Raw genomic sequence first — 18,912 nt, 5'->3', positions numbered from 1 at the left:
GGACCGGTGTCACCGCGGGGAAAATGCTGCCAGCAGCCCCATCCCAGGCGGGGAGCCGAACCCCCCGGGCAGGGCTCAGCCCCCCAGGGCAGAGTGTGAGCCCCCAAGGGCTGGAGGGATGAAGGAGCAGAGGGGAATTGAGGGTGGGCATATGGGGAGTGAGGGATCAGCCTCCGCTTGGAAATAGCAGCGATTCCATTAAAGCTGGGATCTTTTAGCTTGGAAAAGCCCGCAAAGACCATCCAGTCCAACCCCTGCCAAGGCCACACTTATCCCACGTCCATCCCCAGGCCTTTTAAACCTTTTTAAATCAGGGTTGATTTGAGCATCCCTCCCAAAGTGAGGAGGACAGGCAGCAGCGGGACATTCCGTGACCGTGGCTGTTTCCAGCCCCTTTTGAGGAGCATTATTCCCATTTTTCTCGCTGCCACGACCTGCCTGGGCACAGCCAGGACCCGCCTTCCCTCCCGATGGAAATGGGGCATGGCTGGGTGCCGTGGGCAGGAGCTCAGCTCGCCCCGGCACGCTCGGCTCCCCCGGCACTCTCCCCTCGCAGGGACAGGCAATCCCTGCCCAAACTTTGCTTTTCCCGGCCGATTCATGCCCGTGCTGCTGCTCTGCTCCCGGGGATGGAGCAGGGGCTGTTCCCTGGCACGGCTCACAGGAAAGATAAACTGACTTTTAAAGTCCGGGAGTAACTTTCTCTCCTATCTCGGGTGTCCTTTTACCCCGGCCAAAAATCACAGTCAAACGCCTCGTGTGACATTGGCATCACCTTCCTTGTTCCTGCACCGAGCTCTGGCTTTTCCTGCACCCGCACAGGAGCTTGGACTTGGGAATATTTCCTCCTCCAGCGGCAGAGACAGGAACCTAACCCTGCCTGGAGCGCGGTGCCAGCGGGGCTGAGGCCAGCAGCCCTGACTGCCACCCCTCTGGCATGTCCCTGTCCCCTGGGAACCCTGTGGGGACAGTGTCCTCACCCCCGCCACCAGCTCAGCGCCACCGAGGCAGTGTTCGGATCAAATATCTGGGCGACAAGGGGACGAGCCTGTGCCATGTGTGTGGCCCTCGTGTCCCAGGAATGGGAAAAGAGGCTCTGGAGATCTGCACCGCCAAGGCAGGGCACGGAGGGGACAGTGACAGTGGCAGTAACAGTGACAGTGGCAGCAGTGGCAGGGCAGTGGCAGTGGCAGTAACAGTGACAGTGGCAGTGGCAGTGGCAACAGGGGCAGAGCAGTGACAATGGCAGCGACAGTGGCAGTGACAGTGGCTGGTGGATGCGATGGCCGGCGCGGGGGCCATGGGGACAGCACAGCAGAGCCCCGGGGAGCGGGGCCGGGGCTCGGTGTCCCCAAACGCGGGCGCTGCTGGGTGAAGTGGCTGTCCCCTGCCGGGCTGGAGCCCAGGACACATCCCGGCTGTGCTGCAGAACCTGCGGGGCCGCGGCAGCCTCGGGGGGCACTCTGCAGGCCACCAAAAAGCTGGAAAGGAATTTCCTGGGAAGGTCCCCACCTCTCTTCCTAGGATCGCAGGATGGTTTGGGCTGGAAGGGAGCACAAACCTCACCTTGTTCCTCCTCCAGGCTGCTCCAAGCCTTGTCCAGCCCGGCCTGGGACACTGCAGGGACCCAGGGGTGGCCACAGCTTCTCTCCACCTCCTCACCCTCCCAGGGAGGAATTTCTCTCTAGAGCCAACCTCTCCCTGCCCAGTTTCCATCAGGCTCGAAGGAATATCTGAGCAAAGCCCAGATGGGGGTTGGAAAGCTGCCTGGGAGGAGAGCAGCAAACCCCGAGACTCCTGAGCCTGGGAAGGAGAAGTGGGTGGGAAGGAGCCCTGGCTCTGCTCCGCTGCTGCCCACGGGGCCGGGAGCTCCGGAAGGGAGAGAAAGCCACAGCAGCCAGCGGAAGGTCAAGGCCCTGGGAAATGCAGGAACCAGCAGCTCCGAGAGGTTTCTGACACTTTTCCTGGGAAAGCTCCACGTGTCACGGCACTGGGCCGGCTCCAGATGTGCCAGCTGGGCCCAGATGTGCTCCTGCTCGGTGCCAGCCTGGCCCCAGACGAGATGAGCTGGCTCCAGATGTGCACTCCGGCCGTGCAGCCCCAGCTGTGTGTTCTGGGCATTAAACACTCCCAGAACCTCCCAAAGCTGAAATTCCCACTAAAACCCCTCCAGTCCTGCTCGGGGGTGTGTGTAACTCCCCAAACCCAGAGGTTCCTACAGCCACCCAGGCACATTAAAATCATGATATACCTTATAGACATTTTATACATTATATACCCCAGGTGCTGGCAGGCTCCTGCTCTCACTTCCACAAAAAACAAAAAAAAAAATCCCCGTGGATCAGTGAAATCCCGGAGCAGCCAGGGCTCGCTGGCACAGCCTTTTTACCCCGGGCTGGGTAAATTCTCCTCGCCGACATTTCCTCCGGCGAGGCAGAGGCGGGAGCAGAGTGCGGGGTTTCCTGTGGTTGCAGTGTCTAATGAGGTTAACACTGTTTTTGAGGTTTAACTCTTCAAGCGACACGGAAAAAGGAAGACCCGAGCTCTGCAGAGCCGGGCTTTGGGAGCAGCAGAGGGAGGCGGAGGGCTGGAGAGCGCTGGAGCATCCCTGGAGCATCCCTGGGGATTTGGATCTCGCTGGGAATTCTCTGCCTGTGAGAGCCTGGGATGAGCCGAGCAGCGCCACGAGCACGGAGGGACTGACAATGCTGGTACAAACAACTCCTTTCCTCCAGGATTTTCCATCCCATGCCTCTGGGATGGGTAGGAGAAGGCTCCTGCCCTGAGAGCAGCCGGCAGTCTCCCTGTGCTCGGGTCTCACACCCGCCGGGATGGGCTCGGCTCTGCCCCGGAGTCTCCAAACCCTGCCAGGGCTTTAAGCTGCCCCTTCCCCCGAGGCTGCCGCTGGCAGGGATGCCGGGATTCCCCCTGGACTGACTCAGCCTGCGAGGGAAACTCGATGTAGGTCAGCCCCTCTCTGCCCTGGTTCACGCTGCTGATGCAGCTCCCGAGGAGTGCCGAGGTGAAGGTAAGGGATTCCTCTGCTTCCCCCGGCTCCCAGCCCCCTGCATTCAACCCCAAAATGGCCCAGCTGCTGCTCCTCACCCGCTGCTGCTGCGTTTTTCCTCTCCTGGCAGAGCCACCCTTGAAGATTTGGGTGGTTTGGGTTTTCCCCGTGGAGCAACTTCTCCCTTCTTTGTTAAATTCACATTTCTTTAACCCTCGTGCACGGGGAGGCTTTATCAGAGACGAGATCAGAGCCCAGCATCTCCAAATGGCCTTGTTCTTTGGGCTTTGAGGTTTGCAAAGGCCTCTAAATCAGAATAAAAACACAATTGTGACTCCCAGAGAAGGCAGAACCTGCAATACCTCGGAGGCCTGGGCAGATTTTGAGTTTTCAATTGGATTTTTATTCTTTTCCTCTGACTTGCAGAAGCTTCGTGGGCCCTTGGGAACCAACAGCTTCTCTTTGTAGGTCAGGTAAGAGGGGAAGCACTTGAAATTTGACTCACTCATGATGAAACCTTGATCAGCTCTAAAACCAAACCAGGTCACCTCACCCTGCACGAGAAACACCGGAGCACTCACTGCTGCTGCTGCTGCTGCTGCTGGTGGCCTGGTTTGGGGGGAAAAACTGCATTTTGAAGCTTTGACTCTGGCCTCTGGCCTCCCTCCAGGAAAACTCGCCGTTCCTGACAGCAGGTATTCCAGGGGGAAAGGAAAGGATGGATGTGGGGCAGGTCAGTGGGGCTGCCAGGGCTGCTTCAGGCTCTGCCCTGTGCCCAGAGGGGCCGGTGGAGGTGCTGGAGCTCCAGGGGATTGAGGGGGGCCTTGCTGGCTGCTTCCAGGAGGAGGTTTTTCTTGGAAAAGACCAATTTCCCCCCTCCCAAAAAATGAGCTGGATTTTCCTGCTCCTCAGCAGCCTGTGCCTCGGTTTCTGCAGAGCCTTCCCAGCCCCACGAGGCTGGGCTTTGCTCCCTGCATCTTCCTAAAGAGACTGTGGGGAGAGGAAAAGGGAGAAGGGGAAATTTGGAGCAGTTCTGGGATGTAGGGACAAGGGTGACTCCTCTGGGAGGGGTGGGAAGGCCTGGCCTGGGATTTTGGGGCTGTCTCAAGGGGATTTCTGCTGGGAAGAGCCATTGCTCAGCCTGGGCAGCACCTGGGGGGAAATCTTACGGAAACAGGGAGTTTCTATCCCATAAACCCATGTCTGAGCATCCCCAGGGATGGAGACTGCAGGACAGGCAGCAGCCCCACTCTGGTCCACTTTTAAAGGGCCTTTTCTTGTGTTTAGCTGGAATTTCCTGATTTCCAGCAGGAGCTCATTGTACCCTGTCCTGTCCTGCCCCACACCAGGAGGGCTTTGGCTCCCTCACCTTTTCTCCCCCATTCCCAAGGATTTGCCCCTCGGGCTGAGCAGCTCCCTCAGCCCTTCCACACTTCTCAGGTGCTCCTGACCCTCAGGCCCCTTCCCTGGGCTCATTCCAGAGTGTCCACACCTCTCCCAGCCCTGGAGCCAACACTGGGGATGGGTCCAAACAGAGGGGTCCTTTGCTCATCAAAGAGGGGCCCTTTGCTCATCTTCTCCAAGAAGCTGCTCAGAATTCCCTGCCACAAACCCACATTTCTTCTCCCCTCCTGGCCGTGCTGGAGCTGCTTTCCCAGGAGGGTTTGCTCCATGGTTTTTCCCCTTTTTCTCCTCCAGACTATGCAGCAGCTCAGGCCATGGCGGGGTCCAGCAAGGCTTTGGTGCTGCACGTGCTGCTCTGCTGCCTGTGCCCGGGTGAGTGACAGTGACAGGGCCACCACGCTGCCACCTGAGCCCCTGAATCCCCTGAAAGGGATTTACAGTGAGAATGGGACAATGACAGAGCTGGGGAGGGTTTGAGGGGAGCATTGCAGGGAAGTCCCATGTCCTGAGGCTCTTTTTACCCTCTGCCCTCCTTGGAGCAGGGCCATTTCCAGGCTCCTGAGGCCATTTCCAATCACCCAGGGACATTTCCAAGCTCTCAGGGACATTTCCATCCTCCCAGGACCATTTCCCAGGGACATTTCCAGGCTCCTGGGGCCATTTCCAATCTCCCAGGGACATTTCCAGGCTCCTGGGGCTATTTCCAATCTCCTAGGGAAATTTCCAATCTCCCAGGTTCATTTCCAGCCTCCCAAGACCATTTCCCAGGACCATTTTCCAAGCTCCCAGGGCCATTTTTCCAACTCCCAGGGCCATTTCCGAGTTCCCAGGGCCGTTTTTCTCCTCCATCCCCCTGTGCTGAGCTCTGGGCTCTGCCCTGGCAGCCCCCCCGGGCTCGGCCCTGCCCTTTCCAGGAAGGCTCAGATGGAGCCCGATAGCGCCTGAGGGCCGGGGCTGCTGCTCAGCTTCATCTGATAGCGAAGGGCAGCGCCTCCCTCGGCCCTAATCTTGGGGATCAGAGAGCTCAGGTTATTTCCCTGCACTCATCTGAACATCGCAGCAAACCCCAGAGCGGGGTGAAACTGCTGAAAGTGGCTGGGATGAGTCAGAGGGGGTTGGGAGCTGCTGCAGGGGCGGGGGGGGTTTCATCCCAGTGCCGGACTGGTTTGGACTGGGAGACACCTCAGAGCTCACCCAGCCCTGCACAGGGACAATTCCCGCTGTGCCAGGCTGCTCCAAACCCCATCCAAGTTTTGGGCGCTGCCCATCCTCATGGAGAACCATATCCCCCCAGCATCGCTCGTCACCCGGGCTTTATCCACATCCCACCGGGCTCCGAGCGGCCAGGGCGGGGTGTAACCTTGGCTGTGCACCCCAGGGAGCACAGCAGCTCCGTGCCCAGCCCTGCAGCCCCCCGCCTTCTCCCGTGGGATCCCCCCGGAGCCTCCCCCGCTCTGCCGCAGGTGCTGCCAACCTCCAGTGCAAGGGGCGCGTGTGGGTCGAGCCCGCCGCGGTGGTGCCCATGGGCTCCGACGTCTCCATCGGCTGCCAGTCCAACGTGAGCTGCTCCTCGGCCCCTCGCTTCTTCATCCTCCTCAACTACAACCACACCGAGGACAAGCCGCTGGCCCTGCCCGGAGGCTCCGTGCGGCTCCTGCTGCGCGATTTTCGGCTGCCCTTCGCCACCGTGCTGTGCTTGTCCCGCTGCGGGGATTCCTCCAGCCACCAGTTGGTGTGTGGCACGGAGCTGCGGGCGGGCTGTGAGTGTTCCCTGTGCCCCCTGTGCCCTTTGTGCCACCCGTGTCCCCCGTGCCCTTTGTGCCCTCCTGTGCCCCCTGTGCCCTTTGTGCCACCCGTGCCCCCCGTGCCCTTTGTGCCCTCCGTGTCCCCCCGTGCCCTCCGTGTCCCCCTTGTCCCCCATGTCCCCTGTGCCCCCCGTGTCCCCCCGGCCCCGGGGAGTTTGGGTTCGGCTCCTCCCGAGCCCTGAGCCGGCCTCGGCCCCGCAGACCCTCCGGACCCCCCCGGTAACCTGAGCTGTGCCATCGCCGAGGGCTCGGGGAGGCTGCAGTGCTCCTGGGATGGAGGGAGGCTCACACACCTGGACACCCGGCACAGCCTCCACCTGCGCAGGTGAGCGCCGCCGGGGCAGCGCGGCTCGGGGGAGCGGGGGTGACAGCCCGGTGACAGCCCCTGGTGACACTCACGGTGACAATCCCGGGTGACAGCCGTGTGTTGCAGCCCCAGGTGACAGCCCCCGGTGAGACCCCTAGGTGGGAGCCCCGGTGACAATCCCCAGTGACAGCCCCGGGTGACACCCGCGGGTGACATCCCCGAGTGATACCCCCTGGGTGGCAGCCCTGGGTGACAGACCTGGTGACACCCCCGGTGACACCCCCGATAACAGCCCCGGGTGACACCCGCGGGTGACATCCGCAGGTGATACCCCCTGGGTGACAGCCCCTGGTGACAGCCCCTGGTGACAGCCCTTGGCGGCAGCTCTGGTGACACCCCCGATAACAGCCCCGGGTGACAGCCCCGGGTGACACCCGCGGGTGACATCCGCAGGTGATACCCCCTGGGTGGCAGCCCTGGGTGACAGCCCCTGGTGGCAGTCCCAGGTGACAGCCCCGGGTGACAGCGGCGCTGTCGCGCCCCAGTTCCACTTCCTACAGCTCACGTTTTGTCACCTCCTGCCCGCGAACCGCACGTTCCACCGCAGGACGGGTTCTGTGAGCACCTCTCGCATCCCATCGTGCCCTGCCCCGGGGAAGCTGCAGCTTTCAGGACAAGGACAGGGTGACCCTAACGCTGCCCAAACCCCAAAACTCAAAGCCCAGCTTGAATCTGAAGCAGAGGAGCTGTGCCACAGTCCACCCTGGCATGCTCCCTGCCACCAAAGTCCCCAGGGCGCCACCTGGCGTGTCACACTCCATCCCAGGATGGTCCCTGCCTCTGGAGTCCCCGTGGCACCAGCCCGGCAGGATCAGCTGGAGAGGAGTAGCTCCAGGGAGAGCTCCGAGCCCCTGGCAGGGCCTGAAGGGGCTCCAGGAGAGCTGCAGAGGGACTGGGGACAAGGGCTGGAGGGACAGGACACAGGGAATGGCTTCCCAGAGGGCAGGGCTGGATGGGAGATTGGGAAGGATTTCAGTTATCCTGACTCAATTTTAAAGACATTAAATCCCACCACATGGAAGCTCTGTGAAGAGAAGGCACAAAGCTCCTGTTGAAGTTTGGGACCAAACAGAAACGTGCAGCCAGGAAGGAAAAAAATGGTTCCCTTCCCAGTGTGAAAATACAAAGTGTCAGGGAAGGGAACTTCCCGTTTGCTTTAGGGGTGACAAACTCGGGGTTTGGGGATGGCCGTGCCCTGCTCATGAGCTGTGACACCTCAGGAGCTGGGCTGGCTGTGCCAGAGGGTGTGTGCTGCTGGGCTGGGCACTGATGGAGCTGCCCTCTGCTTCCAGGCTGGTGGCACAGGGTGAGGAGGACGAGGAGGATGAGGAAGAGAAGAGCTTCCCTGCAGACTCACCTGTGCTGCTGAGAGAGCTGCACAATGAGAGCCACTACTCGGTGTGGGTGCAGGCCAGCAACGCGCTGGGCACCGCCCGCTCGGCCCCTCAGCACCTCAGCCTGCAGGAGATTGGTATGGCCGCCTGTCCATCCTCCATCCATCATCCATCATGCCTCCATCCATCATACATGCATCTATCCATCCATCCATCTCTCCATCCTTCCCTCCAGCCATCCCTCCATCATCCATCCTTCCCTCCATCCATTCCCCCATCCCTCCATCCATTGCTCCATCTTCCATCCCTCCCTCATCCATGCCCCATCCCTCCATCCCTCCATCCCTACATCCATCCCTCCATCCATCCATCCTTCCCTCCATCTACCCCTCCATCTTCCATCCCTCCATCCCTCCCTCCCTCCCAGAGCAGCACGCTGTGTCCCCCTGCCCCGCGCTGCCGTGTCCCTCCAGGGCCACCCCCGAGGCCAAGGCCCGTCCCCACGGCCGCCGTTCCGTGTCCCCGCAGTGATCCCCGCCCTGCCCGAGCCCCTGGGCGCCGCCACCACCGAGCGGTCCCCGCCCAGCACCACCACCCGCTGGAGGAGCCGGACTCGGCTGCGGGACGTGCGCTGCGAGGAGAGGCACAGAGCCACGGGCACCCCAACCTGGCGTGTGAGACCCCAAACCGCCCCCCACCCCGCCCCGTTAAAGTCCCCGTCCTGCTGGAGGCTCCCACGGGCAGCGGGATATTTGGGGTCCCTCCAAACTCTCCCCTTCGCTCCGCTGCTGGTGGGGAATGGGCACCACAGGCAGGTCCCATTTCGGGGGGGCAGGAGAGCTGATGGCACCTGAGATGATGCCACCAGACGGCCTCGTGGGCAGGGTTAGCTCAGCTTTCCCTGAGAATTTGAAATTTCTCAGAATTCCGAATATTTCCGAACGTTTCCGGACAAATCCACCCCGGGGCAGCTCCACCTGAGTCCTTGGCAAACATCAGGGCTGAGCTCAGATCCCAGCTCCCAAAATCTCCGCGGGGGCAAAATCCCAGTGCTGGGGGCTCTGGGTGTGCCCGCAGGGTGGCACTAGAGGAGATAGGGTGGCACCGGCGGGGACAGGGTGGCACTAGAGGAGATAGGGTGGCACTAGAGGGGGAGACAGGGTGGTACTAAGAGGGGACAGGGTGGCACTAGAGGAGATAGGGTGGCACCGGCGGGAACAGGGTGGCACTAGAGGAGATAGGGTGGCACCGGCGGGGACAGGGTGGCACTAGAGGGTGGGACAGAGTGGAACTCGAGGGGACAGGGTGGCACTAGAGGGGACAGGGTGGCTCCCGCCCACGCAGACGGAGAGCGCGGTGACATCCCCCGTGACAAGGGGTGGCGGTGGCATTGGGGACCCGCTGGTTCACGCATCCCCCAGAGCGCTGCCCCTTCCCTTGCAGGTGGAGCCATGTGACAAGGTGACACAGGAGGGTCCCCGGTGGCAGCACGAGCTGCAGAGCGACACCCAGTTCGTGTTCCAGGTCAGGTGCCGGCTCAGCACCGCCCGCAGCCCCTGGAGCGCCTGGAGCCCCCCGTTCCTCTACAGGACCCCCGAGGCAGGTGGGCTCAGCCCCGGTGCCACCCGCGTGTGGCGTTTGTCACACCCGGGGGTCCATGCCGTGAGGATGTGGCGCTTGGGGACCCCGGGAAGCGCCGGGAATGGTTGGGCTCCATGTTCTCCGAGGGGTTTTCCAGCCCAGCAGATTCTTTGGCGGTTTCCTTGGGTGGGAAAATCACCCGGGTCGTGGTGTCGCGATAGATCCCTGTCACCTGAGGCAGCTCCCCTCCATCCATGCCAGCTGGGCATCTCGGGATGAGCCTGGGCACTGCCATCCCGGGACTCCCGGGCTCCATCCCGGTGCCACCGGGGGTGGTCTCATCCCCCCCCAAAAAAAGCCAGCAGCGCCCTCCGATGCTGCGATCCGCGCTCTTTCCTCTCCCAGCCGCAGAGCCGCGCTCGGGAAGGGGCTCCCCGGGGGGCTGAGGGTGTGCGGCACCCCGGGGTGCCCTCGGCTGTGTCACGGTGTCCCCGCTCGTCCCGCAGCCCCCGCCGCCGCTCCGGCCGTGTGGCGCCGCCTGGGCCCGGCCCTGCCCGGCGGCAGCCGCCAGGTGACGGTCTTGATCAAGGTAAGGACATTTTGGGGCGGCTGCTTTTGTGCCGATTGTTGGGGTGTGGTTGTTTTTGGTTTTTTTTTTGGCTGCCGGAGGAGGTGCCGGGGGATGGGAGTTAAAAATCCAGCCCAGCTCGGAGCCGAATCTCTCCATCCTTTTAAAGGAGGGGACAACTGTCCTGGCTGGGTGTGGCGCTGTCAGAGTCCCCAATCTCTGTCCCTGTCGCAGCCTCTGCCAGCCCGGGATGCCCGAGGGAAGATCCTGGACTATGCCGTGTCCTCCGAGAGCCCCGAGGGGCGGCGGCTGCTGTGTGTCACCGCCGGCACCGAGTGCACGGTGCTGGTGCCTCCCGGAGCCCGCAGCCTCCTCGTCACCGCCCGCAATTCCAAAGGGGCTTCCAGCCCTGCCAGCATCCCCCTGAACCGGCCGGAGGCTGGGGAAGGTAGGATGGCACCCGTGCCTATCTCAGGGAGCCAAGATTTCAGGGGAAAGGCTGGAATTGTGCCAGGGAAAAGCCCTGGCAGAGCTCTGCCCGCTCTGCCCAGAGAGCACGAAGTGCTCCAGACAAGTCCAGCGTCTCCTGGAGATGCTGCACAGTTGGGTGTGGAATCATGGAATTGTGGAATCATGGAATTGTGGAGTGGTTCAGGCCGAGAGAGACCCCAAAGCCCCTCTCAGTTCATTGTCCCATGGGCAGGGACACCTCCCACTGTCCCAGGGACACCTCCCACTGTCCCAGGTTACTCCAAGCCCCAGTGTCCAGCCAGACCTTGGACACTTCAGGGATCCAGGGGCAGCCCCAGCTGCTCTGGGAATTCCATCCCAGCCTCTCCCAACGAACAATTCCTTCCCAAAATCCCATCCATTCCTGTTCTGTGGCAGTTTGAAGCCATTCCCTGTGTCCTGTCCCTGCAGCCCTTGTCCCCAGCCCCTCTCCAGCTCTCCTGGAGCCCCTTCAGGCCCCGGAACCTCAGCTCCTCACCTGCCCGTGTTGGGTGGCAAAGCAAAGGGTGCCAGGCTGCTCCTCTGCTCCCAGAACAGCCTCTGCCAATCCCCTCTGTGAGCTGGGCCCTTCCAAACTTAAAAAGAAGGGGGAAAATCCTTTAAAAAGAATTTTTAGGACCACTCAATGCTCTCTGTACCCTGGGCTGTGGTTTTCTCCCACAACCACACTTTGCTAGTTCTGAAAAAAGGTCTCTTTGAATGAGCAATGGGAGGGGAAAGTCCCGCTCAAGCTGAGGACAAATACATGACTAAAAAGAAACTGAAGAGAAGTAAGGTGGAAAAAGCTCACTAAGCTCTGATGTTTATCAGAATCATGCACGTTTCTGGTAAAAAGTGACAGGTGAAGCATTTCAGGGACGTGACAGAGTTGATGATGTGGGGTTTTTTGGGATTTGTAAGCACAGAGCTCCACATGTGGCTGGAGATGAGCACAGGAGGGCCAAGGGCATATGGGCTGTGGCAGTCCCAGCCTGCCCCCTGTGCTGGCACTGCTGGGGACCGCTCTGGGGTCACCACTCCATGAAGGACATGCACAGGGAATGGAGCTGGGAACAGTCTGGAGCCCCAGGAGGGGCTGAGGGAGCTGGAAAGGGGCTGAGCCTGGAGAAAAGGAGCTCAGGGGGGGACCTTGTGGCTCTGCACAACTCCCTGCCAGGAGGGGACAGCCGGGGGGATTTGGGATCTGCTCCCAGGGAACAGGGACAGGAGGAGAGGGAACGGCCTCAGGCTGGGCCAGGGGAGGCTTAGGGTGGACATTAATGAAAATCTCCTAATGGAAAACTTTTCCAGCCCTGAGACTCCTGGGGTGGAGACTCCATCCCTGCAGGGATTCAAAAGCCACGTGGATGTGGCACTTGGGGACACGGGGCCGTGGTGGCCTTGATCTTTAAGGTCTTTTCCTACCAACCAAAATAATTCTATGAAGCACAAATCAATACGTAAAGATTGATATATTTACATATAAATCCTGTTTAGATATAATTCTATAATTCCCTGTTCACCCTTCAGTTTCCAAACACCTCCAGAAAAGCCACATTTGTCCTGGGCTTGGCTGGCCCCTCCCAGTCTCCAAGGAGGATTTTGGGGTGAGAGCCTCTTGTCCTTTTTCTCCACAGAATTCCCAGCCCCAGGGGCCATGGAGGTGAAGGCTGAGAACCAGAGCAGGGTCCTGGTGCAGTGGCAGCCCCCCCAGCCCAGCCAGAGCCCCCTGCTCTGGTTCATACTGGAGTGGATCTCCAGCTCCTGGCACGGCCAGGAGGAGCAGTACTCCTGGGAGAGAGTCCCACACCAGCAAACACTCACCTACATCCAAGGTAAGACAGCCCAGGAATCCCTTTTCTGCTTGGTACAGCTCCTCAGGGTGTTATAAATCCAAATTAGATCACAGATCCCGACTGGATCACAAATCCCAACTGGATCACAAGTCCCAACTTCATTAGAATTTGAGCCCCAGCCCACTTGTTTTTGGGGAACAGGGCTATGAAGAGCCCTTAGGGAAGAAGGATGAGGGAAGAAATTGGAGATTTGAGATCAGACAGTGAAATTGGGGTCCCTGGGTGGAGATCACAGGGAAATGAGAGGATGGGAGGGAAAGAAAATGAACTAAAAATGAGCTGGCGGGTCAGGAACAGCACCAGAGCCACCAAGGGTGATCCACGTGCTTTCACCACTCAGAAACAAGCCCCTGAGCAAACCTAGAGCCTTCAGAGCCCGTGAAAAAAGCACATTTTGAAGGCAACTCCCTCTTTCCCCAGCAGAGGCAGGCGGAGGCGCTCCCCGGCGCGTGTCGCTGTTCGCGGTGTATCCCAGCGGGATCAGCCAGCCCAGCTCCAGCCCAGGTGAGCAGGGAAAAGCTGCTGCTGCTCCCCACAGCCTCGCCTTTGGGGCATTCCCTAGGTTTGGGAAAGGGATAGACCCTCCCCAGCCAGCGGGATGGGAAAACAAATTGTTTAGTCAATGTGGTCTTATAAAACTCCTTGTTGTGGTTTGAAAACAAACCAAGTGAGAGGCTCTAAGTCAGAAATACAATCTAATGAGAAGAAAAGGAAAATAAAATAAATGCAACAATACAAAAAACAGAACAAAACAAACCATTGACAGAGTCAGAATACAACCTGATCAGGGTGATGGAAGCAGTCCAGGTGAGGTAGTCTTCCTGAAGAAGATCTCATAGAAAGGTCTGGTAGCTCCAGTCTTCTGGGAATCCAGTAGGTGAGGGTTGCTTCTACTGTCCCAAATCCCAGTTTATATCCCGGTGAGAATGCTTGGCTCCTCCCTGTGGGCGGAGCATCTCCCAATGGGATGCTGAGTCATACAGGAGGTCCTTGATGGCCCATTAAAGAGAGATAACTTCCGGAGGCAGTTATTTATAAGGTATTGATGGGCCATTAACTGAAGATGGTGATAGAACACATCCTAACCCAGGACACTCCTCTCTAGCTGGTCTTTGCTCTGCTGCACAGACCTAAACCACCCAAGAGTCTCATTCCCCTTCCCCCAGGGGAGTTGTTTTCCCTTTTTCACAGCAGGAAAGTGAGGCTGCAAAGGCACAATTCATGAGGAAAGTTCACAGATAAACCAAAATACAGCCAAAAGCTTTTCCAGAGAGCAGCAGGGCAGAGCCAGCCCGTCCTCAGCTGCAGTGGGTTTGGAGGGGACACCTTAAGCACCAGGAGAGGATTTAGGGAAGGGCAGGAGCCAGGCTGCAAAGGGACATCATCACCTCCATCTCTGGGGTGGTTTTGGGGGATCCCGGAGCTGGGCAGGTCCTCGAGGGGCTGAGACTGAGTCTGAGCCCTGGAGCTCCCCCAGCACAGCCCGGGTGGGCTCTGAGGGCCAGGGCTGGGCTTAAATAGAGCCTGACCTGGGCTGGGGGGAGCCAGGTGAGGCTGGGCAGGGCCATCAGGGACCTGCAGGGGACACCTGAGGGTGTCCTCAGCCCCCAAACACCTGAGATGGCTCCTCTGCAGCTACCCAGGGATTCTCCTGTGCCACAGCAGCTCTGCCTGGCTTCTCTGTGACCAGGAGAAGGGCAGAGGGATTCCCCAGGAATGGGAGCCAAGACATTCCTGGCTGCTTGTTCAGCACCCACAGAATGAGAGCTTGGAGTTTGGTTCTCTAACGAGGTTAAAATATAACGTCCAGTACGAGTGGGAAAACACAGAATTAACCTGCACAGGAGGTTGATTGGGTCTTGTCCTCAGGGCAGGACCCTTCTCTGTGGCACCAAACGTCTGTCAGGGACATTTGGGATCCCAAGGGAATGGCTGGACTCAATCAGGATCCAAGCTGGCTGCCAGTTTTAGCAGAAAGAGGCTCCTTGCCTGTGCTAGCTCAGTTCAGGAATTAGAAATACTAATTTATGTAATGGTTTCACATTTACTAGTCTCTGCTAATCACTGTCGTGGTTTGAGTATTTACCAGAGTTTTGCTGTGAGGTGGGATTAGGAGAAAAGCAAAGCAGGCCTGAACTCAGAGGGTACAAAAATCAATTTACCCTCAGATTTTCAGGATCCTGCCGTATTTCACCCTGTGTGCTCACAGAGATGTATAAATTCTCTGTCAGCTGTATCAGCTGTCAATTTAAAAACTAATCACTAATTAGTTTAGCTTTAATTTCTGTAAAAAAATTACTTCTCTGATGTTAAAGTACTTAAATTGTCGTGGGAGGGTGTTCAGCTGCACAGAAATAACTGGGAGATTCATTCAGGCACTTTGGGAAATCCCAGAATGCCACAATGGGATTCTGCAGGGGAGATGTTCTGGGAATGGGGCCAGGTAATGATTAACATCTCCTTTAATTGGATCTCTGGGAGATGGGACACTGTGGAGACCCCAGACAGAGAGAAAACTGATAATAAACCGATAATAAACTGAAATACAAATTACAAATAACTCAAGGAACAACTTCCTGGAGTCATTCATTACTTCAGTAACGAAGTAATTCGAGTTTTTCTCGTCACACTATTGTTTGTTTTTCTCAAAAGATAAAACCAGGCGGGGTTTTGTGTCCTCCACAGTCCTCCAAGTGAATCTCAGACATTTTCCTCCCCTCTCTCTTCCAGCCCCTGCAGAGGAGCAGCTCCCGGGCAGCACCTCCAGCGAGATGTCCCAGGGTAAGGAGGGCAGCTCTGCCCTGAAAAACCAGGATTTTCTGCTGGAAAAAACCACGTGGGAGTTTATCCCCAGCAGCCCCTGGCATGGGAACTGAGAGCTGCTGGATATGTTGGGGAGGGCAGAGCCAAAAACAAAAAAAAAAGAACTTTTCACTTCATGAGGACACAACTCACCTGCGGGTGGGGCTCTCGTGGAGGAGCAGCTTTTGGTTGGGTGTGATTATTTCTGGGTTTTAATATCAATAGGCAAAGATAAGACAGTTTTTGAGGTGCTGACACGAGTGAAAGGGTGCAAAAACCCCTGTTGTTCCTCTTGAGGAATGGCTTAGGGACTACTCCCAGAGAGATGTTAATTCGAAGTGCAGGTTCCCTATCACAGGGAGTTTTCTGTTTAAAAACAGCTCAAATTATGGAGTTGTTGTTGTTTTGGTTTTTTTTTTTTTTTGCCATTTGAGGGAGGTCTTCTAAGCCCAGTCTTGTGTTATTTTCTAATTTATGATATAAGGTATTTAGAGGTGTGGTCAAAGTGCAGCACCCACAAAACGAGAGCTTTGAGTTTGGCTTTCCAACGAGGTTAAAATAAAACATCCATAAAACACAAGTGGGAGGTGCCCAAAGGCAGGAAAATCCAAGATGACCCTGCACAAGAGGCTGATCCCATGGTGCAGGTTGAAGCAGGGACTTGTCTCAGCCTTTGGGGATGCTCTGCTCATCCTCTAGCAAAGGTCAGGCTCTGTCACAGCCCTCAAACCAAAACCAAAACCAGCTCGGGCTGAGGAATTCACGTCAGCACTTGTGGCAGCTGAGGAAGGAAATGGTGAGGGGCTGAATCCCCGAGGCCCAGGTGTGACCTCCTCCCTCTACATCCTTTTGCAGATAATGACATCAAAGTTTTCTTGGGACTGAGCCTCAGCACGGTCGGATTGTCAGTCCTTTTTGGAGTTGTGATGTTTAAAAAGTCAGTCAGGAAAAGGTATTTCCTTTCCCCTCCATGGTTTTCTTCCTCATTTCTAATTAATCATTTTTCTGCTCTGTAATTTATTTTTTTTGTATATACAAGAAATATAAAATATTTCTTTGTATATACAAGAAATGTAAACTATTTTTTAGTTTACATTTGTAAACTAAAAAATAGTTTACATTTACATTTATATACTTTGTATATACAAGAAATATAACTTTTTTTTTGTATCTACAAGAAATATGAACTTGTATATATATACACAAGAAGTATAAAAAATTTTTTGGCATATACAAGAAATATAAAATTTCTCCTGGGATGTTTCGAAAATCAACTGCACAGTCCTTTTCACCTCAGCCCGAGGGAAATGTCACACATTTATCAGGCTGTTGTATGAAAGGATTTTTGGTGCTCTACAATAAGGCAGGGGCCAACAAAAAAAAAAAAAAAAAAGTTAAATAAACACAAAATTGGTGAAATTAAAGAACGAGGAACCCAGAGTTTCCAAGCCCCTCTCAAAGGCTGGGTGTTCTTCACGTGTCCAGAGTTTTATCCTGCATGAGGAATATCTGAAGAATAAACTGGATTAACCTTTGGGGTTTGTTTTTTCCCTCCCGGTGAAGGATGAAGGCCACCCTCGTGTCCCTCCTGCCCAAGTGGCTCTTTGAGGACTTTCCCCACATGGAGAACAGCACCGTGGTGAAGTCACTGCAGGTGAGGGCAGGGCTGTCTCCTGGCTTTGCTTCTCCTCCGATTAAAGCTTGGCTTGGCAGAATCAGGGAGTTTCCCAGGTTGGAAAACCCCTCGGAGATCACTGAGTCCAATCATCCCCCAGCAGTGCCAAGGCCACCACTGCCCCGTGTCCCCAAGTGCCACATCCACAGGGATTTTAAATCCCTGCAGGGATGGGGATTCCACCACCCTGCACAACCTTCACACAAAGAAATTTTCCCTAATATATGACCTAAATCTCTCCTGGCCATTTCCTCTGGTGACATTCCTTGTTACCTGGGAGAAGGCAGCTTTGCTCCAGAGTGGTGAGGAACGCTGGTGGGAAGAGGTTTAAGTTCTAAGGGGTTGGGAACTGCTCAGGAATCGTTTCTCATTTCCCAGGCATTTGTGAGGGCCTGGATTAGCTGAAGTCTTGAAACCTTCATTCCACACAGTCTTTATTCCACAGTCTTTATTCCTTTATGGCCACAGCTGCCCCAGGCTGGGAGGGACCTTAAAGCTCATCCCATTCCACCCCCTTGGCCAGGCTGCTCCCAGCCCTACTGGCAGCTCTCCTATTCACAAAATTTCCCAGTTGCTTGCCATACCCATCATTTTTTCCCCCAGGACAAGAGTGGTTCCTTCCCCAGTGAGAATCTCCAGGAGCCATTCCTGCCCTCGGGTGATCCTGCGGTGACGGAAATCGAGGAGGTGCCAGCACAGGAGCAGCACGACAGGGACACCAAGGCCACGGCAGAGGTGGCAGAGCCCAGGGAGCTCCCAAGGACCGTGGTGATCCCCAGAACCCCAGCCCCAGAGCAGCTGGGTGCCTACAAACCCCAGCTCTCCACCCTGGGATACGTCGCTGCTGGAATTTACCAGGAGCAGCCGCCCGCGGCAATCCCGGAACCTGTAACGGGAATCTTCTCCCAGGACTACACCAGCCCTGTGCCCCAGCTGTGGGAGCAGCAGGGAGGGACACCCCAGCTGTGTCTGCTGGAGAAGATCAACCTGGTCCTCAACAGCAGCCAGGCATTCCCAGTGCATCCCCAGGGATCCTTCCCGGAGAACCCCTGGGAGCAGAGGCCACCCAGCGATGTCCCGGAGCAGATGTTGGTCCCCGAGGAGCTGCTGACCTGCCTGAGAGCCACCAACAGGGAGCCTGTAAATCCCTGCTTCCCACAGGTTGTCCTGAGAGGAGCTGGAATTGTGGATAAAACCCTGGAGCAGTGACCAGGGCAGTGTCAGCACTGGGATCGCCAATGGAAGAACCAGAGCGAAACTCCGCGTTGGAATTATGGCCTCTCACTCCACTGCGGGTTCTTGGGGCTACCTGGGAATCTTGGGCCAGCAAATCCCAGTTTTAACCTGACCTCACACTGGCAGGAGCAAAAAAAAACCCCATAAAGCTTGGATTCCTGGAATGCCAAGCAGCAGATTCCTGCAGGGTGGAATATCTTCAATTACTGCTCCGCATCGTCCTCTTGTCAAAGGTTTGGAGCATTTCATACCCAAAGGTTTGGAGCATTTCATTCCCAAAGGTTTGGAGCATTTCATTCCCAAAGGTTTGGAGTATTTCATTCCCAAAGGTTTGGAGCATTTCACTCCTGGATGCAATTGCAGTTAAAATGGATTTAAAAAGTCCCTCAGACATCCTGGAAGAGAAGTGGAAAATATTTTGGGATTGCTCCTGATGAACAAACACAGCACCAGGGAGGATTTATGGATCACAAGGGCACCAAGAACACGGAATCTTTTCTGTATTTCATTTCCCACCCACTCCCAATAAAAACCCACTCAGGTGAGAACAAACCTCCACCGCCTGCCAGGCTGATTTAAAATCCCTCTGGATTGGTCCCTGGCCAAATCCTTCCCTTTGGGAGAGGGATTTATCATCTCACAGCACTTTGTCACCCCTCAGCCTCGCGGTGGGAAGAGCAGCATGGCACAGAAAAATGGGATTTATCAGGCACACCAGCAGGAGCTTGGATCTTTGGACGCCCAGAAGGTGAAATACAGAAATCTCCTCCCTTTAGCAGCCTTGGAAA

General features: G+C 56.7%; 1 protein-coding gene across 1 annotated transcript; it reads left to right on the top strand.

The window, feature by feature from the left end:
* The first annotated feature begins 4,725 nt into the window (after positions 1–4,725).
* On the top strand, positions 4,726–18,119 carry IL23R (interleukin 23 receptor). Its single transcript, XM_066325331.1, has 14 exons — positions 4,726–4,783; positions 5,875–6,171; positions 6,418–6,541; positions 7,876–8,054; positions 8,446–8,591; positions 9,361–9,520; positions 10,005–10,087; positions 10,301–10,514; positions 12,193–12,390; positions 12,832–12,915; positions 15,142–15,192; positions 16,069–16,165; positions 16,777–16,867; positions 17,492–18,119. The coding sequence occupies exons 1-14, from the start codon at positions 4,726–4,728 to the stop codon at positions 18,095–18,097; spliced, it is 2,388 nt and encodes a 795-aa protein (XP_066181428.1). The 3' UTR covers positions 18,098–18,119.
* The last annotated feature ends 793 nt before the right edge of the window (positions 18,120–18,912 follow it).

The sequence above is a fragment of the Sylvia atricapilla genome, chromosome 9 (genome assembly GCF_009819655.1).
Source record: "Sylvia atricapilla isolate bSylAtr1 chromosome 9, bSylAtr1.pri, whole genome shotgun sequence".
NCBI lineage: Eukaryota > Metazoa > Chordata > Aves > Passeriformes > Sylviidae > Sylvia > Sylvia atricapilla.
The sequence above is the reverse complement of the archived record's forward strand: the minus strand, read 5'-3'. Positions and strand labels throughout refer to the sequence as shown.

Coding starts and splice junctions, on each gene's coding strand:
- IL23R (XM_066325331.1), top strand. CDS start 4,726: ATGGCGGGGTCCAGCAAGGCTTTGGTGCTGCACGTGCTGCTCTGCTGC. Junction 8,592..9,360: donor CGGGCACCCCAACCTGGCGT/GTGAGACCCCAA, acceptor CTTCCCTTGCAG/GTGGAGCCATGTGACAAGGT. Junction 16,166..16,776: donor AAAAAGTCAGTCAGGAAAAG/GTATTTCCTTTC, acceptor CTCCCGGTGAAG/GATGAAGGCCACCCTCGTGT.